General features: G+C 49.6%; 1 protein-coding gene and 1 long non-coding RNA gene across 3 annotated transcripts in view; one reads left to right on the top strand and one right to left on the bottom strand.

Moving 5' to 3' along the window:
- Positions 1-11,937, bottom strand: part of SALL3 (spalt like transcription factor 3) — a 20,666-nt gene extending 8,729 nt beyond the window's left edge. Inside the window, exon 1 of one of the 2 annotated variants that reach the window (XM_037729942.1) lies at positions 11,389-11,937. In XM_037729942.1, coding sequence (XP_037585870.1) covers positions 11,389-11,470 — 82 coding nt within the window. In that variant the 5' untranslated portion in view covers positions 11,471-11,937. The remainder of the gene's footprint in view (positions 1-11,388) is intronic. The other variant, XM_017504537.2, reaches the window with a different exon arrangement.
- Positions 11,938-12,845: 908 nt separating this feature from the next.
- On the top strand, positions 12,846-16,186 carry LOC119467736. Its single transcript, XR_005196338.1, has 2 exons — positions 12,846-13,469; positions 14,343-16,186. It is a non-coding gene; the product is annotated as an uncharacterized LOC119467736 (long non-coding RNA).
- Positions 16,187-24,300: the final 8,114 nt, after the last annotated feature.

The following is a 24,300-nucleotide window of genomic DNA, read 5'->3' as shown; positions in this document are numbered from 1 at the left end:
GGTCCCCACCACGCGTATTTCTCATCTTCATGCAACGCGCACAGTCCAGATTTAAGGTAACGTTACGTACAGAACCTTTCAGGTCAATGGGCATTTACTTTATGTAGGCAATTTTGCCTAAATACTTCCATTTGTGAATGTAACAAAGAAAACATGAGCGTTTCTTACATCAGCTCAGAAAAACAATCTCCCCAGACTCAGAGCAACAGAACAAGTCCTCTCTCTGTCCTTGTCCTTTCTTCCAGATAGGGTACACTTCTGCATTTTAGGATTTGCCAAATGCGTATCAATACAGTCTAGGCATAAAACACATCATGTTTAACACAATTAATTGGCTGTGTCACAGGCAATATTTCTTGGCAAAATGAACTAAAATTACATGTTACTATTAGCCAATGGAATTCAGTGGTTTGTTAACAAACTAGAAATTATATATTTAAAGTTCATTTATGTTGACATGTTTAACATGAGGATGTTGTAGTCAGACACACTTTTTGTACCTACTTTCATCTATTCTCATAGAAGACTTAACAAATTATATGCTTGTGCCATAGTGGAAACCCTCTAATTGATTACACATGTTTAATTACTGTTGTAGGCAGCCACTTCCTTTGTCTCCCCCTTACCCTCTTGTGCCGAATAACAGCCAAGTTTAATGAACAACTCTAATTCACACCTGATCAAATAAATAGCTATACAGGAACGAGAAATCAACATACAGCAACGTTGCTACCTTCCATTTTTTGGGTGGTTGGGGTAAAAAGTAATTTCCAATAATTACTCAGGTTCTCTGTGCTTGCCTGGATATTACTGACTTGTAACTGCTTTTTGTCAACTTACAGATGGAGTGACGGCAACAAATCAGCTCCAACAGACACACTGACAGCTGCACATCAGCTCTTTGTTAAACGCGCACCGTCGAGTGTAAGAACATCTTCAAGTCGGTGTCCCCGGAAATAATTTAATGTTAGAGCATCAACAAGCGCATTTGCTAAAAAGCTCCACATTTGTTGTTGACGTTGTTTAGGGTTTTGGAAGAAGAAAAATTCAACACTGAGTTCAACAGAAAATTCTGATTAAAAAAAATGTCCTGTAAAAACATACTTTTCCTCTACTGGAAAAGAAAAATATTTTCTGGAGGCTAGTTTGTGACTCACTATGAGGGCATTATTCCCAGGTAATTTATACATGCCTTTAAAAAATTATTAGCAGTGTTCAATTAGCATTTTCTTAACTGGCTAAACCATCTGAAGGGGAAAGAAGTTAGAGCTTGTAGCCCATAAAACCTGCTAGACTTTTAAACTAAATTCAGCACCGAAGATCAGACTGCAGTAAGAAGTCTCATTACTGTATGCAGGAAGGAATGTAATAGGTATCTGTAATGAGGTTGACTGTAGCTGGAAGCAAAGACACAGCTGATTGATACTGCAGATAGGCGCATTAGCAAAATAAATACTCCGCGAACTCAACTTTGCTCAATGTATGCAAAATCTAATTTTAAACCCCCAAAGGTTATGGAGCAGGGCAAAAACAAAAAGGGTCTCAAATCTTCAGGTAAGTAGTTTCTTAATGATTGATAACAAATAAGGCCTAGCTCAAATTCTAGTCATGCATCTTAAAAATAATCACAAAATGGAAAGAATTTCCACTTGTAAATTTATTTTTAGGACTGGAATGTTAGCAGACTTGCATGTTTAAAAACAAAAATCTAAGTAGCCATTAAAAAGTTCATCTGCATTAAGTGTCCACACACATCTGTATGCACAGAAATGACTTCTGGAACTAGACGAGGAGCAGGATTTTAAGGGGTTTTCCAATATTTTGAAACTATGATATGAAATATTTTAAAAAGGAACATCCCAAGAAATTAAATACTTGCCAATTACACTTAACTCCTTATAGGAGATAAAATGTGTAACTTACATGCTATACAAAAACATTCAGGCAGTATATACATTTGCAATTTTACAAAGCGTGTATCTTACTAAAAGAATACTTTTGCTTTCTATGGAATATGNGCTTTTTCCAATGTTACGTGAGTGGGAATCATCATATATGATGGTGAAGAAAAATAAAAGAAAAAATAGCATGTCATTATCCAGCAAAATATGTTTTCTTTGAGAAAATGCTTTAAGATTAGGTTGATTCCTGGATCATTAAAAGTGAGTTTAGTATTGAAAAAATTAACTTACATGACCACTAATAAATTTTATCTTTAAAAATAAACATCTCCCAGATTATGTCACAAAAGATCTTGTGGTTTTTGCAACGGTCCTGACCCAAACAAGTCTCTATTTACCTTAACAATCTGCATTTTTACATTCCCAACAGTTTTTGTTTTTTTAAAAATATGTTAAAGTATTTTTAGGGTTTACTTCCTAATTCCTGGATGTTGGGAAGTGTTTCCACATGCAGTAATTTCACTTTTCCCACTGGTAAGTTTGCGGAATTGCAACTGTTTCTCAATTGTGGAAACTGTGCAAAGAATTTGTTTAAGCACTTTCTGCCAAATAGTAAGTCATTCTGTTTAAAGCAATTATAAGTGATAATTACCAATACAATGAAAATATTCTTTACAAAGTAAAATAAGCTCCCACTTATTCCTTCAAAATTGAAAAAGGAAATTGTGTTAAAAATGGCATTGTGATCATTTGGACCTGTTAACAGTTCATTCTGTTAATGAGCCCAAGGAAGCAGACTATGCTGGATTGTATAAGCAACGCTCCATAATAAATTTGACTTTTGACTAAAACAGACCTTAAAGGTTATTCCTAATGAAGGAAAAATCATTTCAATTTAATTCAGATTTATTATTTCAGGCAAATGAATCAGGATCATCATCTATACTTTCTATTGAGGTTTGTATAAAATACCAATAACGTGATCACCTCAATTGTTCTCACGTGCTCAAGCTGTGACCGTGTCCCACTATCATCATTTGAATATGATTAGCATTCCATAAAAGTTGTAGATCAGAACGAATTTCATAACATAGCCCCGAATAAAAGAAATACAGGTTTAAAAAAAACAACCTAACATATCACATATGGAATTAAAATTTTGTCTGCATACTTTAAGAATATTAAACAATCATAGTAAACCCTTGACTGAACTGGTTGTAGGAAATAACCTAACTGAATTTATTTTACTAAGGACAGTTCTTTAGAAGTAGCACGACATTGTGCTGACTTGCAGAGTGAGTGCTGGCATCTGATGCACTCTGAAGAATTAAAATAAGTTCTTATAAACTGGCTCTGTGGCTCTCCTCATGATGATGATTAAACGCATATATAAAAGTGTTTACGTGCTAATCTGACACAATTTACTTACGCTGAAGTGCTGTCTATAACAAGCAAACCCATATGGGGAAAATCTGAATTTAGTCCACAATTTTATCATATAAACTTCTAATGCCCTTTAATCCTGCCAGCATTTAAAGCCAATATTATGTCGGATTCAAATGTATTTAACCATCTTTTAAAATTAAACTTATATTTTAAACTGGCCTGTATGCTCCAAAAATAAGTGATTACATTCATTAGTTAATTTGGCCTAAACTTTTTATGTCAAGGCAAAACCGTGTCAGAGAGGAACTGTAACAACAGTGTCACAGTGACAAATCTGAGAAATGTATTTCCAATGCAATTTTCATTTTCCCTCTCTTTGTTTAAGGGGGTGAATTAAAAAGCAGGCACTGCGAATATTATCATTAATGTCAAACGAACTTACTTTTTGCATACTGTTCAACAGCAGGGATGGCCAGGAATGGGATTATATCAGAACCAGTTAAGAAAAATGGCAACCCGTTCACTAACAGAGAACTTAGCCAACACTCCTCCCTTCTTGGTGAATGGGAACATTTGGCCAGGGATACTTTCAGGAAGTACCAACCTATCTGCTGCACTGCTCCTGTGAGAACACGAAGGCGTCAGGGCTGCTCTGCCACAACCCCGCTTAGCTGATCTCAATCAGCGTCACCCCATGGTGCACGCTGGCCACCTGCACTACACGGGATAAAAATATAGTTATTTTTCCATTTAATTTGCGGCTATCGCAATGTATGGTTTACACCCAAGACGTTCAGGGTCGCCATCACCGGGGCACATTCCTGTCAGTGTTTCTCAGGTGTACAGAAGAGGCGAGGAAGGCCCCACATGCCTTTCAGAGAAAACCTCTAACAGAAGAGTAGGCTCAAACATGATAGTTTAAAAAATACATGTATTTCCCATTCTCATTAATATACACAGAATGTTTAACAGAAATGTTTGTGTTCTCAGCAGTGACTCTCGGTGTGAAAGGAGCCCTCAGACTTTCTGCTCCTCGCTCAGCTCTAATTCCTGGTCTGCTATAGAATCTATCTATCTTCTAAGGAATGAGGTATCAGGATGACAAGCAGGATTGTTAGCTTTTATGATCTTTTTAAAGCCACACGTGAAAAACATCATCGTTGTGTGTGTGTGTGTGTGTGTGTGTGTGTGTAAAATGCAGCTGTGTGATTTGCAAGCAAACCAATACTTTGATTTGGTTTTATGTGAGAAAATTACATGAGAAATAACCTAAGACAAGTTTTTTTTTTTCTTTTTTAAAAAATAAAAGTTTACTTGGACTACTATTACAATGCTCAATTTTTACATACACTTGATGTTTGCTTGTGTATGAAATGTGTACTAAGACACACCATACACACACAGGGTATTTAAGACACAAAGCTTTCTTCAAACATTTCAAGCACTGTGACTTGTAAATAAGCTAACCAATTACAGAGCAGCATTAAAATAGGTGTTCTATAATTTTCTTTATCCATCTCAAAAGCTCACCTTTAATACACTTCATCTGCATATTTTTTACTCATTACAATTAACAAAAGGAGAAGCAGAATTTGTTTAGTGCAGGGAAAGGGATGTTAACTTCTCCACTTCAATTAGTAACTTTAAAATGCCACATGGATCTTCAAGAAAGGAAAATGGACTTTTTCCTTTGCCTTTCCATCTCTTAAAGATCCAGAGAGCATTTTTCCAGTTTTCCTAAATTGTTAGGAGACACTTAATTTTCTTGCAAATTAATTCTTTTTAACTCCTTATGATAGCTTTGAATCCCATAAAGAAAGATGAATTATCACATACTGAGCCCAAGCTGTGAAACAGGAGGAGACAAATAGAGACCCCTACTGTGTTTAACAATGTAGAAGAAATTCCAGACGCAATAGAAAAATTTTCTGTCCTTTTCCCGAGACCTCAGAGCGTGTGCGCACGGCGCTGAACAGTGGAGGGCACTCTTGCCATGCTCAACGCGGCTCTGACCGTGCACGCCCGCTCAACGCAGTGGCCCACACCTCACATTTGTTAAGTCACGACCACCTGTGGTACAGTCACCACCTGCCTTCTGCTTTAAACATTTGCAGTTTTTAATCTGTGCGGTGAAGCACCAGGGAAGAGACACTGTTGCCTTTATGGGTCCATGTGGATGGAGCAGGACAGCACTCCCACTTGCTTTAACTATCTGCCCTCGACGCTGCTCCCAATAATAAGACGTTTGTTACCCTCAAGGTTGCACAATAGTTCTTTCATTTAGATGTTATGCTGAACCGCTCTTATAATGAATGCACATATATCACTATCTACGCCTAATGAAAACTATGCAGAGCTGAAATCTGTCAGCTGATGCAAACAATTTCAATCAAAATTTGATGAGGGGGTGAAAAGAAGGTTTGCTAAGTCACTTTTGGTGAAGTGCTGCAGATGGTTTAAATTCACAGGCTGTGGTGTCACTGATTTGACACATGAAATTAAATGTGCTAGTTCATGACATGCCTACTTGAAAGCACCCAAACACTGGCCATCTTTCAAACCCACTATGCATAAAAATAAATATGCAAGACCACTTAGACCTATAAATGCCTACATCTAAACACCTCCAGAGGGACATGAGCCACGCTGCGTCCAGAAACCAGACTCCGGTCAGCTGTAGCCACCGTCAGCCCGCTCACACCTGGGGTCAGGTGATGGAATCGCTTCCATCATGTCAGCACTGTATGGCACAGTTTCATTTCTACAGGCAAAGTCTGCACAGACGCAAAAAGTCATCCCGGAAAAGCCACTGCCCCAGGTCGTGGAAACCAGTGACTCTGCACGTATACAGATCCTACAATACAATTACCAAACAGTGCCGCAAACATCACTCCGGAAAAGACGACCAGTGATGCCCACGAATTTTGACAGAGTGCTGTGGCACCTGCAGGGTTAATTAAACAGTTCAAGATGCAATAGCTACACAAAAGCAAGCCGTTTTCTCTTCTTCTTTAAGAACTATAAACACTTGTGCTGAACTAGATGGCGTCTGAGAAGCTGTGCAGCACGGCGCAAGCTCGCGGGAGCTCTAGTTAACACTCAGATTCAGTGTTAACACTTAACAGAACAGTGGTGAGCCCTGTTGCCAAGGTCAACAGCACAGATGCACTAATTGTATTATGAGCTTGACATCTAGCGGCCACCCCTGGCAGGGCAAAGCAGGCAAAGGTTAAATCAGCAAGGCTTGTCAAAGCACTTCTAACTACCCACCTTCAGGGAGAGACGGTCGGAAGCTGGCCAGCACTCTGCAACCCCACCTTTTCAGACTTCAGACAAAAAGGCTTTCTGCGCCGAGCTGGCTGCTAATGCTCTCGGAGAATGCAGAGGGGGTAGGGGTTTTAGACAGTAAGCATAACTAATCTGAAGGTGATTGAAAAAGACAGGCCCGCAGAGGAAAATATTTAGACAGCACATTGGCATTATCGGGTCCCCTCGGCGGACAGTGTCTCTGTCTCAAGAACTCTTCCCTTTCTAATTAAGAAACAAATCAATCTTCATCTTTAACATAGAGACCATTCCATTGTTTTCCTACAATTAATATTTTATACTTTCTGGAACATGACTGGCCTGGTTTGCCTGGAAATCAGTTAGCTGCATTTTAAGTCATAAATGTGTTGAAATTACATGAGAGATAACCCGAGACAGGCTTTTTGTTTTTTTAAATAAAACTTTGCTTGGAATATTAGATTGCTCAATTTTTACCTGCATTTTACGTTTGATCATGTGTGAGACACGCAGCGACCGCGGTGTGCTGTGACTACAAACACTTCCCTGCAGCAGCAGTTCAGCTCACGTCACCACGAGACTAAAACATGTTGGGCTTCTTCTGGCAACTAGTCCACGAATCAGGCAGGAAAATAAAAACTAATAAAAACAAAAAATCCTTCCTGTTATCATATTTAAAAATTAAGCTTCTTGAAACCATCTTGTAGCATTCAAAGATGGTGCATAACCTCATTAGAAGGAAAAACGATTTTTATTGTACCTAAGTAAACGCCGGTGCCAATCCTTTGAAGAATGCTAAATTCCAACTAATGCTCAGCGCACAGAGTAGAAACCCTGGTTGTACTTCTGCTGAATTACCCCCAAAAGAAAATGTTCTTAGGGCTACCTAGAGATGAATGGTATAGCTTTTTAGAGATTGCAGAATGAAATTTGACCCACTTTTGCCATCATCTTGTATACAAAAAATAACCAGCTTGCTAAGTAATTCCTGCTGTTACTCCATACCTTTTTCTTTTTCTGGCTTTGAACAACAGATCTAAAAATACTGGATAATGCATATGCCATGGAAGTTTAAAATGGATTCCACATAAAATTCCCTAACTGTTACATAATTGGCTCTCTCTCTCTCTGTAAGGTGGGAATTAATTGGCAAGCTTTTTTGTTGATCACAGAAATGTGCATTTTTTAAATAGGTTAAGTTTTTTAACATTGTTTTTAAAAGAAATGTTTGCAAAATCTTCTTTTCCTCTCCCCCCACCCAACCCGGTTACTTACTTTTTACCTTTCATGTTTCAGAGAAAGCAATCTGCCTGTGAATGCTAGAAAGTGGCTCCTGCATTGTTCCTTTTGGTATGCTGAATTGTAAATGTGTGTAGTGTGCAGGGGAGCACCGAGGGCAAACCATGCATATACAGATAAAAGAAAAAGATCCTGCGCCAGGCACTGCTGGCCGAGCCTCTTTCCCTTCATTCAGACACAGTCTGTGAATACCACTGGTAAATTCTCAAATCACATACTCACCACATTTGAAAGGATTTTTAAGACAGCCGTATACTTCTAAGTTGGCAGAAAATAAAAACACACTTTGAAGCAATGAGTGCTAACAAACAAAATACAGAATGGTAAATGGTTTTAAATTACAATATCCTTTTGTTCCTTCTTAAATACATATTTTCTAACAACAATAAAACACATCTTTCTTAAATTGTGTTTTATACCAGAAATAGCAATATTGTATCTTTTAAAGTTTTAACTGTGATTGGAAGTTTTAATTAATTTTTCTTAGAACAAAAATATTCAGTTGCCGTAAAAGATTACTTGTGGGGCAAAGTTAATTGGCCCCCAAAGCTGCAGCATCCTTTCTTCTAAAATAGGAATGAGATAGTTTGCAAGTAAGTAATTCGAAAAGACATCTTCTGCTAGGAATGTGTCAATGACTCTTAATATATGTATGTATATATTTTTTACAAAAGGATGACTTTAGAACTTTACATAAATTATCCTTACTTTTTCTGATTCTAGACACGTCATCACGTTTCATTCCTGCAGTGATAAGGTTTGGGTAGCACCAGTTATTTTTGTATAGAATCTTTTCATTGCTTCAAAAATAAATCATAATTCTTTTTTAAGAAACACAGGCTTTGTACTATAAATTAATGTGACTGTGCATCTGTCCCCCATTATACTAAACATTTTTGCATATAATATTTGTTCTGCATGACGTTATCAATAGCTTTCCATTTTACTGCATGTGGATGGACCTACTGCTTTAATTAATATGTCACTCCCCGACTGATACAAAGGAATGATTTACTTCGTTTCTAAAACATTGTAAACTGACTGAGCTAACTTGTAACTTCCGGCATGGTCTGTTTATTTCCATCACATTTAACAAAATTAAAATTTTGAGACGATCTGATTCAGGTTGGAATAATTTGATTTCCACACCTATTTATTTTAAAAAAATTTTTGCTTAGTTATCTGAGGAACGATGCTGAGTGCGACTGGGTAACACAGAAATGGGGCATTCCTTAACAGTGAACAGAGTGTCTGTTGTGTTCCATGGACAATCTGCTTGGAAATAATCAAATGAGAGAGAACTTAAAAAAATAGTTTGCCTGAACTATCCTCAAACAAGCATGGAAACAGCTCGGCCAAGATTCAGCCCCAGTGTATTTTGGGCCTGTTGCAAAATGTGACCAGGAACTGTGGCAACGGCTGGATTACAACTCTGGATGCTGTGAAAAACACAGGCTTGAGAAGAACTTTAGTTCTACTACGGGTAAAATACCTGAATATTTTGCATGTCTAAATAAATTCGAGCAGCAACAAGAGGAATTCAAAATAGAACTTGTGAATAATTTATCCCATCTTAGGCTTTCAAATATAGGCGATATAGCCCTCTACATGTTTACACTATTAAGTTCAGCATGCTCACATTTCTGAAGTGAAATTAAAAATGAATAGCAGCGCCTCAGCTTGTTAATTGTTAAATACAAGGGGTTTTACTCTATTAATTAAAATATGCTTTAATAAAAGGAGACACTGCACATTTTGATAACGACCCCACAAAGCTGAGAAGTATTTACATTGTTGCATTTTGGGGCGGCTGTGAAAGCCGATTTTAAGCTATTCAGGAGCCACAATAATAAAGCTTTAAAATTCCTCACTGGGATGCAATGTAGTTCTTTTGAAGGAAAGACTGTCTTTCTCATTCGGCAGAAATAAATCCATTCATTTGATCATGTAGTCATTGAGGGCGATACAAAACAAACCAAGTGTGAGAAATTCTATGTGATGAAGTAAACAAAACAAAAAAAAATCCATTTCCATGACAAAAAGATTCTTTGTCCTTAATCTACCCACCATATGCAAGCGTTTCTTTTTAGCATATCGCCTGTTCTAATCTTGGCTGACTTGGCTACGCAGATAAGACTCCCTTACCTCTACGGCAACAAAAAGCCCCCAGCAAGCTCACTCATTTTATTTAATTCATTAATTCCCCAGCCTCGTCACAAGCATGCTCTCGCGTTCTCATCCGACATGGGTGTCTACCTGCTTTGTCAAACTTTCCTCCACTGTGTGGGAAACTCTTCCGCCCCGTTTCCTTTCCGCAGACAGTCTCATTCTCAGAGTAAAAAGATCACCATCTGCCTCCAGCAACTTGTAATAGGTCAATCATAAAAGTTGGCCTGCCTATTTTCCTAAGGAACAAATTATTTTACGTGCGAGCTGTGCTGAAGGCTCGGGGTCGCGGCGCCGCCCTCCTCGGCCCTCCTTCCTGGCGCCCTGGGGGCCCTGCGGGGCGCGCCGAAGCCTGGGGCCGTGGCCTGAGGTTTTAACTCGAGCAAGGGGCCCGGGGGCACCCCAAACTCGGCGGGGCTGAGGTGCCGCTCTGGGAAGCCCAACCCTCCACCGGGCTCTAACTTGCGCGGCGCCTGCCCTTCGCTTTTGGAGGTTTCAAAGAGGAAGCTCCTAGCAGCGAAACGACTGCAAAGGCGTCTCCAGCGCCCGGCCTCGGTGGATCCAGAAGGACGGGAGAAGGCCCGCGCAGACCCTGCAACGCCCCGGAAACACGGGGGTTCTGCCGCGTGCAGAGGGCAGGCCCAGGCCGCCGCCGCGCTCACCCCAGCCTAATCCCCCAGGCGGCCATTAGGCAGGGCCGAGACCCCGACCTTCCCCTCGCCTCGCAACGCGATCACAGGATGCGTCCACTCGCTGGGACGCGCGGGTCACCCGAGGCCGGCGGTGCGGGGGGCCGGGGGCGCAGGCGGGGCCGGAGAGGTGGCGTGGGGCCCCCGGGACCTGCGGTGCCGAACAAAGCTGGCCGGGCAGGCGGCAGGGTCCCCGGCCCGCTTCCAGCGGTAGGTGGGCTCCGGTGGCCTTCCCCTTCGCCGCGCTCGCCTCGGGGTTGCCGAAGCCGGCCCCAACGTCCGGGTGCAGAGACCCCGGAGGACAGCGCGGAAACTGAAGCGCCGCGGACTCCCTCCCACCCCGGCCTCCGCCCGGGGCCGCGCGGACTCCGCGCCGTCCTCGAGCCGGCCGCGGCCTCGGCGCCCTCCGCGCACAACTCCCCAACTCCGAGGAGAGGAGCCAAGTTTACTTCGCCCACAACTCTCTCAGCGGCCGCGCGCGCTCCGCCGAAGCACCCGGGTCCCCGCGGCCGGCCTGGCGCAGGGTGGACACCCGCTCGCGGGAACCGGGGAACTTTCTCCCGTTCCCGGACGCACGCGCGCGGCCGCTCCCGCCGCACGCGCTTCCCCAGCCCGGGCAGGCAGCCCCAGACCCCCGGCCACCCCGGAGCCCTGGCCCTCACCGTGCTCAGGAGCCCCGTCCGGCGGCGGCAGCTCCTCGTCCGACTTGAGGTGCTGAGGCTTGGCCTGCTTGCGCCGGGACATGCTGCTAGCGGCGCTCGGGCCCCGCGCGGGGCAGCGACATCAGCGGGGCGGCCGGCGGAGACGGCGCGGGGCGGGCGCGGGACGGCCGGGCGGGCGCGGGGCGCGGGGCGCGGGGCGGCGGCTGCGCGGGCCGCGCATGGGGCTGAGCAATTAGGCTGGTGAATAATGCATGGCCATTAGCCGAGGGCCGCGCGGATTGGCCGGCCTCCAGCGGACTCCGGCGGCCTATGCAAATGAGGCCGCGCTCGCAATTAGCGGCCGCGCCGGCGAGGAGGGGCCGCGGCGCCTCGGGACCGACCAGGGCGCGCGCTGCCCGGCGCCGCCTCACATCGCGGGCTCCGGCGCCGCGCTCCTCGGCCGCCCCCTCTGCGGCTCCGGCGGGCCCGGGTACGGCGCGGGCCGCGGTGGCCGCCGCTCCGCAGGGCGCAAGCGGCAAACTTCGGCGGCGTCCGCGCGGCGCCGTCTCCGCCGGCGCGCCGGGCTCGCCCCTTTATAGAGTGTCGGCGCCGCCGCCCGCGCCCCGCGCCGCGCCCCCCCGCCGCCGCCGCCGGGCAGCCCCTCCCGGAGCGAGCGGCCGCAGGCAGGGCTCCGGCCCGGCGCCTTTGTCTCGGCCCGGCCGCTCGGGCGCCTCCCGCTACGGGCGCGCGGGGTCCGCCGGCCGCCTCCGCTGCTCCGCCGCGGCTGTCGGCGCCGCTCCGCGCAGCGGCCCGGCTCGGGCTCAGGTGCCCTCGGCTCTCCCGACCTTCTCGCCCGGCCCCACGTCCCCTCCGCAGGCTCCCCCGGCGGCCGGCCCGGCTCGGAGCCTCGCGGCCGGAGCAGAGCGGAGTGCGCACGCCGGGGTGGCAGGACTTCGGCAAGAACAACTTTCCGGTTCGGAAGCGGCGCGGACCGCGCGGCTCCTCCCCTCCTCTCCCTCCCTCCCCCGCGTGCCCCCTCCCCTCCGCTCCCCCCTCTCCCCGCCCCCCAACCCGCGGGCCCCCACCGACTCCGGAGCGCCCGCCCCGCCCGCCACCGCCACCGGGGCCGCCTCGCCCCCGCGCCAGCCCGCCGGGGCCTCTCCTCTCCTCCGGCGGCGGCCTCTTAAATGCAGGAAAGGGAGGGGACCGCAAGGCCCTGGTGTCCCCACCCCAGTGCCTCTTCCCCACGGGCGCGGTAGCCCGGGTGCCCGCGGAGTGGTCAGCGAGCGCGAGCGAAACTTCCAACTCCACCAAAGTCCCGCGCGCGGCCCACCGTGTCCCTGGGATTTCGGGGATGACCTGGGGGCCAGGTGAGGGGGTTGCGCACTTTCGGATCGGCCCCACGCCCCGGGGCTGCTGGCGCGGCGCGCTCCCCGCACGCGCGTCCGCCTCCTCGCCCGCGGTCGCACGCACGCGCCCTCGCCCCGCGCGCACAGGCGCGCACTCCCACTCGCGGCCGTGCACCCGCCGCGCGCTCTCCCTCCCGTGTCCTCCCTACCCGAGCGGCCGCCAGGATGTGTCCCAGGCCCGGTCGCCGCCGCTCCCGCGCCAGTGCTCCTCGCCCTAGTGCGCCTTTTTTCATTTCCTAAATGTCTGATTTTTGTCCTTGCAAGTGGCCCTGACTGGTGCGAAGCGTCAGCACAGATGGCCTCCTGGAGCTTCCCGAGTGGTTCGCTGGGGGAAGCCGGCGGCGGGCTGCCGGCCCGGGGTGTTTCGAGGGCCGCGAGCTCCAGGCAGGGCTGGTGGCGGGGGTCCGCCTAGGGTGGGAATCCCCGCCTGCTCCTTCGGACCCCGGCCTGGCGCGGTTTGCCGTGCTCGGCGGGCTGCCTTCCATTCTAGAATCTTCCCGCTTGCTTCCCAGCCTGCGTTCTCCCGCCCGCCTTTAATTGTGTAAGTTTGACGAAGTCAGAGCTTTGGGTTTCAGGAAAAGCGCTGGAGAGTCTTAGAGGAAGGGAGGGCGCAGGTTGGGGTCATCTCCAAACAGCCCCCATCGCCACTTTTGGAAAAAAAAAAAAAAAAAAAAGAAGCAAAACACCCTTAAGGTTGGTTTCATTTTGCCTTTTGGTGACAGACGTATTCATTTTTTTTTTTTCTTTCCAAGACAGACAAATAAAAGATGTTTGAAATCTGGAGTTATCCGGTTTAACATACATCGAAGGCACTTTTCTAGTTAAGCTACGGGGGAAATGTTTTTATCTCGCCGTTAGGCTGCGAACTTTTGCAGATGCTCAGGCTTTGGGGGGATGCTCTGGCATCTGGCGCAGAGACGCCCGGCGGGGAAAAGTTTGCAGCCCGGGCCTTGGGGCGCGCTGGGGGTGGGGCAGGAATTTTTCTGAGAAAAGAGGGGCAAAGAGACGTTGCGGGTGGGGAGAGAAAAAAGGAACGCAGGGGGGAGGCGGGAAAGCAGCTTGGAGAATGCGAGTTTCTGGCAGAATTTACAGGATTAAAGAGTTTGGGGAAGTCGCAGAGCCGCAGCGGAAAGGCAGGGGTCTAAGACTGCTTTCGAGGAGAGGAAGAACGCAAAACGACCGCTGGTGGGCCAGAGACGGGGTTGAAGATATCCTAGCTTTCATGACCTGGTTAATTGTGTCACTCTCTCTTTTTTTCTTCCTTACTACTACTACTACTTATTCTATTTTTTTTTTTAACCGACACACTTTGGGGAGAAGAAGCAGACTGAGGTTCCCACGGCGTCTGACGCCTGTGGAGCAAGTCCACGCAGCCTCTGGGCCCGGCGGCACCAACTCCTCAGTGGGTCATTTTAAGCGCGCTGCGCCCACCTTCTGTGGCGTAAGGCCCGCTCCCCGCGTCCCGCACCCCTCTCTCCAACAAACTGGCAGGATTTCCTGAGATCTTTCTGGGGCTTCCAAACGCAACTGTTTAATGTCATCGATATGTTTTGCATTTCCTACAAGGTGTGGACGGGGAAGGATCTCCTAAGTCCTTCCAATGAAGGCAAGTGTGAGGCTCTGGCCCTTTATTTGTAAGAAGCAAGCCTTCAGATTGCAGAAGTGTCGCGCGGGTCGCCGTGTCATGCGCGAGTGGGAAGATGGAGGAGGCTGGCACGGCGCTTCCGTGGACGGAAGTGAACCGGGCATGAAGGCAGGGTGGGAACTCTGCCCTTGGCCCAGCCCTGCGTGGGCGTTGTGCCAGGTTCCGGGCGGCGAGGGGTGCAGAGAACTGGAGAGTTGCGGGCTCCCCAGCGCAGGCTGTGCTCTGGGATTTCGTTGGAAGATCCGGCAAAGCCTTGGAGGAGAGGGCCCGGGAGGCTGTGTGTGCAGCGGAAACCTGTGCGAATGTCTCCACAGCTGAAATGGTGCGCACGAGTAATTTCTGCGACGCACCCTTTTTAAAATTGGCCTAAGTGAACAAGATCAATTTTTTATTTCAAAGCAAAGGTAGAAAACAAAAGGCATGCGACTTCTTGACTGGTTGTTCCTCCCTGTTTTCCTTCCCTGCACTCAGATCAGAAACTTTTCTTTAATTGCTCTTATTCAGTGCGGCAACTTTTAGTAGAAGCGTTTGTATCGTAAGCCTGAGTTGCAACCATAGATACATTTCGAAGTGACAACGTGTCCGTGGACTATTTTCGCAGATGAGGCAGGATGTGCGCTCTGGTCGTGCCCATACTAAAGGGACGCTGGGAAGTGTGCCTGTGCGGGGCAGACTCGGAGGGAGTGGGGCACACGCGCGTCACCACATGACCACTGTCTGTTAATATTGTCATACCTAAACACTCGGAAAAACAAAAGTTGCTTTTCTTCCCTGTAATTAAATCTAATTTGTTAATTGTCTTTCCTCTTGCAATGTTGTTTTCATCTTAAGAGGTGACACATTATTATTTTGTCTGTCTAATATTATTTACAAATTAATGCTGTATATTTTACATTAGTGAAACATATAATTAGGCGTTTGGTTCAATCTGTATCATTTATTCAAATAAAACAAAGCCTATCTGCAAGATTGATTGGAAGTTGAATAGCTTGTTCTAATTTACCATCACAGTCACAGTTTAAAGCTACCTGGCTCCAGATTCACAGAAGCTAGCTTTACCTAAGGTGTATTTGACGCTTTGTTTACAAGTGTTTATTTTCCCCAACCACTTAGTGAAAAAAAAAAAGTATTCAAATAAGAGGCCTTTCATTTTCTGTCTTCTTTCACTCCTCCCCCCCGCCCCCCCCCACCCAAAGTTCCTTTCTTCTATTATCTGGCCACCTCTCTCCCTCTCTCTGGTTCCTCCCCAACCCCCAACTTTTGTTTTAGGTTCTTAGAGTTAAATCCAGCATGATTTTGTGCCTTTAATGCTGTGACAAGTGACTGCTAATTGGTTCTCACTTGAGCAAAGATATTACCATACTAATATTATTATTGGTAAGAAGAGGTAATTGATAACACCACCTGCCACTCTGGGGCAATCAGGATGATAAATGTTTCCATCAACAGGAAATCTGTGCTTGGTGTGCCACAGCCCAACGCAAACAGCATGTCAAGTGCCAATTATAAAGACGTTGCTTTTTCTATTACATTGGGGGGGGGGCTAGAAAACATGTAGCCAAAAATTATATTTATGGATTTTTGAAAACGCTTTTTCCAATCCTGTGTTCACCTACTTGAAGATGACTTTCCCCATAAAAATAAAATGCGCTAGGTAAATAAACCAGCACATTGCTAACTGCCCTGTCCATACTGGATACAACTGCTGTGACGTCCTTTGCTTTCAGAGCTATGGAGATAAATACGCCTAAATATTTTTAACAGATGCGAACCGGGTGTGGAGTGTGTCAGTCCATCTTGGTTGTGTGCTCCGCAGCGTTCCTGTCCACAGGACACTGTAGCTTCACCTTAGGCATCAGAGGCAAACATCCTTGGCTTTTTATGGCATACACAGAAACATCAGCTCACAGTCGCCTTCGCACGGAGGGATGCAAACGACGGTGAAGGACTTCTCCCCTGATGGCTGAACTGTGGCTCCGGCAGCGTGTGACCAGGAGGGGCATTTCAGCATGTATGATTACATAAATAATGCGAGCAAGTTAAAACTTTGACTCCTTGCCTACAGGGAGGCTCAAACGATTATTATTAGCTTGCATTAATAGATGCAGGCCTCAAAAGGCGAAATCAGCTATTGATAATTGCAAGAAGTATACAGCAGCTACTGTATCGATCGGCTTGTCCCTTATTCCCCTGGTATGGGAGAGATAAGAAGACTCACTCTTTAGTGCAATATAATTTCTTTTGACCTATCTGCTTGCTACAGACTTATGATGAATAGCCAGAGTGGTTAAAGTCCTTTATCACGAAAGTTACCCCTTGATATAATATTGATTCTTTATAACTAGCTCCAAACACAAAAATCAAACTGTCCACTTGACCATCATCATCATCAATATCATCACAAAGCCCCTGGAATAAAGATCAGCGCCAGCCTGAAAACGCTTTCTATAATCTTCCCGGCTAATCTTTATTTGCTGATGATGAAAAGAAAAAAGAGGGGGAGGGAGAGTGAGTGGAATGTCATTTGGACGAGCACTGTATTTATATGTGTACATACATTAGGTCAAGGCAAGGCGGCCTCTCCCCAGGAGGACCCGCGATCAGCGTGGTCATCCCCCGCAGCGCTCGGTCTCCCGACCCACCCCGGGAGGCCCAGGGGTTGGGGAAAAAACAAAAAGGGCTCCATGCGCGCTGTCCCGCGTTGGAGACACAGTGAGCCCAGAGCCTCCTGCTCGTAGGAAATCGATGCCATGCGTCCTCGGCGCTCAGGCCGGCCCTGCGCTCACGGGAGCGCGGGTGGAGAGGGTCGCACGCCGGGTGGGCTCGCCGGCCTGCAGGGGCCGGGCTGGCCGGGAGGCTCACATCAAAGGCCGCCGGTGTAATGCGTGTGCGTTTCCCTCAATTACCGGCGTTTCCTGCCCCCTCGCTTCCCTCCGTCCGCCCCGCCCCCCGCGCCTGCCCGGGCTGCCTGAGCACGAGGACGAGCCTTTGCCCCCGCGCGCGTCCGTGTGAGTGCGCGCGTGCGCGTGCGGGGTTCCCAGGGGCGCTCCGGGAGGGGCGCCCAGTGGAGGCTCGAGGATCGCTGGACCCCGAAACCCCGTCGAGGCCGAGTTTCGGGCGCGTTTGGGGCGAGTGAGGCTTAGGGGCGCGGTGGGTGGAACGCAGGGAGGACCCCAAGTTCTGTGTCCTGGCACGTTCTCTGCGTCCGCACCCACTGGCTGCGATGCTGGCCTCGAGGCGCGGCGGCCCGAAGGACCCCACGTGCAGGGGCTCCCGGGTACCCTCATTTCACACGCCCCGACCCAGTCTGTCCTCACGGCGTTTCCGCGACCTCAGATGTCGCGCGCCACATGAGGCGGGGAGGTGGCTGTGAAAAGAATGTGGCCACAGGCGCGAGGGGCGGCAGCGCGGGGATCCTGCCCCGCAGTTTCCTAATTAGCGCGACTGCGGGGTCCGCGGGCGGACGGGGGCCCCCGCCTCCGGGCTCCACTGCGCTGGGGGCACCAGTCCTCGCGGCCCCCGCCACGTCGGTCCCGCCCCAGGGCGGTCCCAGGGCTCGGCGCGGGTCCCAGCGGGGCTCAGGCACTCCCGGGTGGGCGGCGCCGGCGGGGCGGGGGACCTTGGGCGTCAGGCTCCAGACCGGGTCCCGCTCGCTCCCGGGGGTGGGCTGTGTCCCCGCGGCCCCCTCGCAGTCGGAGGACTGGCCGCTTCCCCGCCCTCGCCCGGGGCTCTAACGCCTTGGCGGTCACCGGGTCAGGCCCTGCGTTGCCGCGCGGGGCCACTGGATGGTGGGAACCGGAGGACGGGCCTGGGCGAAACCCCGGAACCCATTTCAGAACCGCGTCCCTGGCCACGGCCACCTGCGGGGGCGGAGCGGGGGGTAGACCTGAGGTCTCCTGGGCGCCCAGTCCCGGGCGGGTCCCCGCGGTCTTCCCACGGCCTGCGGGGCGGGGCCTGGAGGGGGAGCGCGCGCGGGAAGCTCCTGGCGTGAAAAATGTCCGCGTCTCGGCTCTTGGCCCCTCTGTGTCCGGGACAAGCCCGCGTGGGAGCCCCGCGGGCTGGCTGTGTGCGCGCCGGATGCGGGACGCCCCCTCCGCACCTCCTGGCTGCGGAGCTGCTGTGCTCTGCACGACACGTTCAGAGAAGTTTCAGAAGCGGGCACAACTCTGATGCAACCGTTTCCATCGTTCTTGGCTTCTCATGATCACAAATGCCGTTTGTCTTGGTTCCAAGCTCTGCAAAAGTGCGGGGCTGAATTCCGCAGGACGCTGCGTTTGTGGGGAGGCCTTCACCACAAGGTCCTTGACCGCTGAGCAGGGGACAAAGAGGACCCAGTACAGGCCGGGTGGCTCGCGCTCTCGCTGAGGATGGGCGTCTTCTCTGTGACCAATTGCGCTGAGCTGCTGGCCCACAGATCCCATTCGGGTTGTCCTGGCAGGTCAGGGACAGAAGAGGTACAAAAGTCAAATAGATTAGAATCAGCGCACGCTCAGTCGCCAGGATGAAAGCTAGCATCACAGAGCAGAGTGAGTGTCTCATTCTCAAGCTGGGCCATGCGGCTTGCTTAGCTAAATACTCAGCAGGTGTGCCCAGGGGCCACGTGCTGGCGCCTGGATGCCTGGGCTGGATAGAGCAGGTGCCAGGTGTGAGGCCTCCTCGAGACCTTGCCAGAACTAGGGCCAGAACTGCAGAGTCTGTGCTGCCTGGTGAGGTGAGGGATCTAAGGGGTTCCTGTGTCTCCCTTGTCCCCGAGTCCCGCCTCTGCAGAGTTTTGCTTGATAACACCATTCTTTGCCTTCCGTTGTGGATGTCTGACTCATCAGCACTTTTCTGCTTGGAATCAGAAATGGAAGAATGCAAGGCACAGCTTCTCCAGGAAAGGACGGTGTCACTGAAACACAAGCTGAGGCCTTCACTGATGGGGACGCACAGGCCCCGAAAGAAACTGATTTTCTTTCAATCGGAAACTTATACAAAGGAATTCTTTATAAAAATTTCCACCCCTGGGTGGAAGGTGGATTTGCCTAAAGTCTGGGTGCGACTGGATGCTGTGCAGGCACCCTCTGCTTGAAGAAAACTGAGTAAGTCAAAATTCATCAGATGGAAAAGTTGAGGGGATCGTTCTCTGCTTGACAAAGGACTCTTCACTTTCCAGGGGTGCTCGTTCCAGCTCTCTGAAGTAGCCAGTTGTGTCACGTGCTGTGAAATTGGCCGCGTGCAGTGCGGTGCTGAGATGCCAGTCCTACCTTACTCAGCCCGGCTCACCCACAGGCCTGGGCCTTGGGAGTGCTGTTCTGGGCCCTTCAATGAGACGCAGAAAGGCTGCAGTTGGGCTTTATTACGGTCATTGAGAAAGGGACAACTCTGTGTGACACTCCTGCTTTGTGATGTGGGCAGGTAACAGGGGCTGGAGGGTGGTGGCACTAGCCACCCTTAAATAAAGGCGACCTCAGAGGTTTGGGGAGGAAAATGATAGGCTGGAAGAGAGGGCCCCGGGCCATGTGAGGAACGAAGATGGCAGTGGAAGTGCCCATGGCAGTCACGTGGCCCTGTGGAACCCCTGTGATGGAAGTAGGCTGGAGGGCCCTGTGAGGCTTTGAGACCACAGAGGGTGGTGGTGGAACGAAGGCTCCAGACCGGCTTGGATGTGGAGGGTGAGTGGGAGAAGGCAGGACCCCCAGTGCTGGGGCCTGGGCAGTGGGCTTGCTCTGGGCGCTGCAGACAATGGGAGGCTTGGGGAAGAGGGGACCTTGGTGGAGCTGCCAGGGGAGCGTGGGGTTCCAGGCCAGCCCACTCAAAATTCCCTCAGAGGTTCCGAAAGGCCTTAAGGAAGAGCTGAGACTTGAACACAACGCATCCAGGCAACAAGACACATGCGATAGGGCAAAAATATGTCCACGGAGCAGCTCAGGACACGTCCCTCCCGGGCCTGGTAGGAAGTCAGTGCCTCTAGCTCAGGAAATCCTGAGGAAATCTTCTCCTTGACAAACGCATCCTCCCAAAACACCGCCGCTCTGAGAGTGCTTGGGAAACAGAGTTGCTAATGGGCCCCGTTTATTTCTCATGGCAAATTTCAGAAGGGGTCGTGATCGCTCACACATTCAGAGCACCAATGCCACCTCCCGCTGTCAGCGAGCCCTGCTCTGTGGACCATGAAGACCCCCGTCGTCAGAAGGGGTCACGATCGCTCACACATTCAGAGCTCCAGTGCCACCTCTCGCTATCAGCGAGCCCTGCTCTGTGGACCATGAAGACCCCCGTCGTCAGAAGGGGTCGTGATCGCTCACACATTCAGAGCACCAGTGCCACCTCTCGCTGTCAGCGGGCCCTCCTCTGTGGACCATGAAGACCCCCGTCGTCAGAAGGGGTCACGATCGCTCACACATTCAGAGCTCCAGTGCCACCTCCTGCTGTCAGCGGGCCCTCCTCTGTGGACCATGAAGACCCCCGTCGCAGCCCGTCACTGCGTCGCTCTGACGGGTTTCATGGTCTGTGCCTCTCAAATGCGTTTCACAGGCAGCCTTTAAGGACCCAGGTCAGGAGGTGCAGGCCCATGTTTTCTAAGCAGATGTCAGAGCTCCTGGGGGTGGCCATAAATGCTGCTTTTGGCACCCACTGTGTGCAGGGCTTGGTGGGTGCCAGGTTGGGTTGGGAGTGATTTGAGATCACACGTGTGTGGGCACACATGTGTGCATGCATGCATGTGATACGTATGTACATATGTATCATGTGGTACATATGCACCATGGAATACTATGCAGCCATAAAAAGAATGAGATCATGTCCTTTGCTTGGATGTAGATGGAGCTGGTGGCCATCATCCTTAGCAAACGAACACAGAAACAGAAAACCAAGTACGGCATGCTCTCACCTGTAAGTGGGGGGTAATGATGAGCATACAGGGACTCAGAGAGAATAGAGGAGGGGCGGGGGGGAGCAGGGAAAACAACTGTTGGGTATTGGGCTTAGTACCCGGGTAACTAAATAATCGGTACAACAGGCCCCTGTGACACGGTTTTACCTGTACAACAAACCTGCACATGCCCCTGAACCTCCAATAAAACTTAAAAAAAAGGAAAAAAGAATATAGTACCAATCCACTACCTACAAGCACCATGGTGCTCCCACCCGGGTCACTGGCCAGCCCCCTTCCTGCTCCAGATGCTGGAGGCACAGCACACTGGGGCGCTTAAACCCAGCTCAGGAGCTGCCCCCCTTTTCCTCTGTGCCGTATGGTATTGCCACGGGTCTTCCTAAGTCAGATTATTTACCTATGCTGAGGGCTTTTCAATCTGCACAATACCCGCAAGGTACTTATTTATTTATTTTTATTTCAGAGATGGGGTCTTACTATGTTGGCCGGGCTGGTCTTGAATTTCTGGCCTCAAGTGATCCTCCTGCCTTGGCCTCCCAAAGTGCTGGGGTTACGAATGTGAGTCACCACACCTGGCCCCTGGGTACTTATTGTCCCCATAGTAAGGATGAGGAAACTGAAGCCACAGGGGCTGGAATAGCTTGTCCAAGGCCGCTTGGCTGTTGGGAAGACGTCTCTGTGCTGGAAGCCACCAGGTTAGGTGGTGTCTCTGGGCTCCCACAGGCCATGCTCAGGCCTCTCCAAACAGAGAGCTCGCTCTGCTGTCTCCAGCCTTCTAGGGACTGTTTTGAGGACGGTGCCTCCCCTTGAACAGGAACCCCCGCCTGGTCCTCAGAACCTTCTAGCTGTTTGTGCTAACTCAGAGAAGATGAAGCATTTGAAGAGAGGGGTGATGCAGAAATGGTTTGCGTGGGGTTTGGGTCTGGCCCGTCCTGCAGGACGCAAATGTGCATGCACTGTGGCCGGGGCAGCCCCGGGCACAGGAGTCAGCTCCACCGAGCCACGGAGAAGTGTGGGGACAGGGGGCCCGTTCTCAGGAAAGGCTTCAATCATGGCACCAGCGCGGCAGAGCAGTTCTGCTGCCCGGCCCACAGGCTGGCCAATCAGGTTGGTCCATTTTCCCAGAGGAGATCAACACCTCACCCCAAAGTGTGCAAAGATCTCAGTGTGCTGTAGGAATTTGCAGGAAAGTGAGCGTGGCTGCCCCATGCCATCAGGTACATTTGTGTTCTGAAACTGCTAAGTGTGTGGTTGGACAGAATAGCCTTTGTACTGCAGAGAGTGACCCAGTGCTGAGGCTGCGGCTTCTGGGTCCTCTCCCCGGCGCCTGCCCGCAGTCCCTTTGTCAGAGGAAGACAGGAGGGAGCACTCGTGGTGGCCACTTGCTTTTCTGTCAGAGAAGTGAATACACAGTGCTTTTCCCTAGACAGTGGGGAGAAATATCAGCCTTTTCATGGTCAGCATGTACTCCAGTGTCACAAGGGTGTTGTATGCTGTTACAACAATGTCTTTACCACAGCGATGATCAAAAATCAGTGAATAATTTTGTGTCTGTTTGTTGGAAATAGATGCTCGGTGCCACAAAGAAAAATCAGCACTGAGACAAAGGAGTTTTCAGCAATGCATTTTTTACTTCCCGGACTGATGGAAGGGGCCCTCGCTAGCCGTCCTGCATGAGACTGTAAGGAACGAAGGGGAAGCGCACAAATTTATCCCTTATGCGTTTGGGGCCATCCTCACTGCTGTGTCTGATCTCCGTTGGCTGGAGCCAGACCTCACAATTTAAACTAAAACTCCATTGACCAACAACTTAAAACTTTTCTAAACAGGTAAAAGCAATGGAGAGCTGGGACATGCCTGTGAGCACGTCCAGAAACCTTCGTTAAAGTACAAGGACATAGAACGTGCTATGTGCCTGTAAGCACGGCATGTCTAACAGCTACATGGGATAGGGCTTAACAAAGTTATTAGCACACTTATGATTTATTCTTTAACAGGAAAGGAAACTTTAGAGAGACACTTTTCTACTTCCCACCCCGTTTATAGAGAGAGGATAAGGATGAGATTGGCCGCCTGCTTCGCAGAGACAAAGTAGAGATTCTCTCCTGTCATCTTCGCTCGCCCTTTGCTGTCAGTCTGGACAGAACCACGTGGGATTTCGTGTCATACATGCTGCTTTTCTATTTTCTACTGTTATGAATATGTGTGTGCATATTTAAAAATGTGCCTATGCACATATACAGATTTTTAAAGTGTTCCTATCTTCTGGGTCAGGGGCTGTCAAAGAGAGCCCTGACAGCAGGAGAGACGGCTAAGCTCAGAGGCAGGCTTGGGAAAAGCGGTCACTTGACCGCAGGGAGCAAAGCCAGATCACCCCACAGGATCATGAAGAGAGTTTATTAGGAGGATCAGGACGGGGGCAAAATTAGGTTTTCTAGAAACTACAGACTCCTGGGACTGGAAGGGTAGAGAGGGTACAGCAGCATCAGACAGGACTCTCCAGACGTGCCAGGTGAGGAGTCCTAGAGGCTGCAGAGGAGGCCGTGGGCAACAGGAGACTGGGAAGCAGGCTTGGGAGGGCAACCGGACTTGTTTTTAGAGAGAGCTGCTGGTGGGTTCAGTGGCCAAGAGAGACAGAGTTGAAAACAAGATTGAGGGTGTTGGTGCCCAGACTCTGGGTGCCAGCCCAGCCCAACCTGTTTCTCTAAGTTGCCATGGGTGATGCAAATGTGCTGTAATCTCTTCCACTTCTTGGGTTTTATACACACACACACACATTTATTTATTTGTTTGTTTGTTTGTTTTTGAGATGGAGTCTCGCTCTGCCGCCCAGGCTGGAGTGCAGTGGCGTGATCTCGGCTCCCTGCAATCTCCGTCTCTCAAGTTCAAGCAATTCTTCTGCCTGAGCTTGCTGAGTAGCAGCCGGGATTGCAGGCGGGCACCACCACGCCTGGCTAATTTTTGTATTTTTAGTAGAGATGGGGTATCACCATATTGTCCAGGCT

Source organism: Cebus imitator, unplaced genomic scaffold, assembly GCF_001604975.1.
Source record: "Cebus imitator isolate Cc_AM_T3 unplaced genomic scaffold, Cebus_imitator-1.0 Scaffold324, whole genome shotgun sequence".
In the NCBI taxonomy this organism is placed as follows: Eukaryota; Metazoa; Chordata; class Mammalia; order Primates; family Cebidae; genus Cebus; species Cebus imitator.
This window is presented reverse-complemented; position numbering and strand designations above follow the sequence as displayed.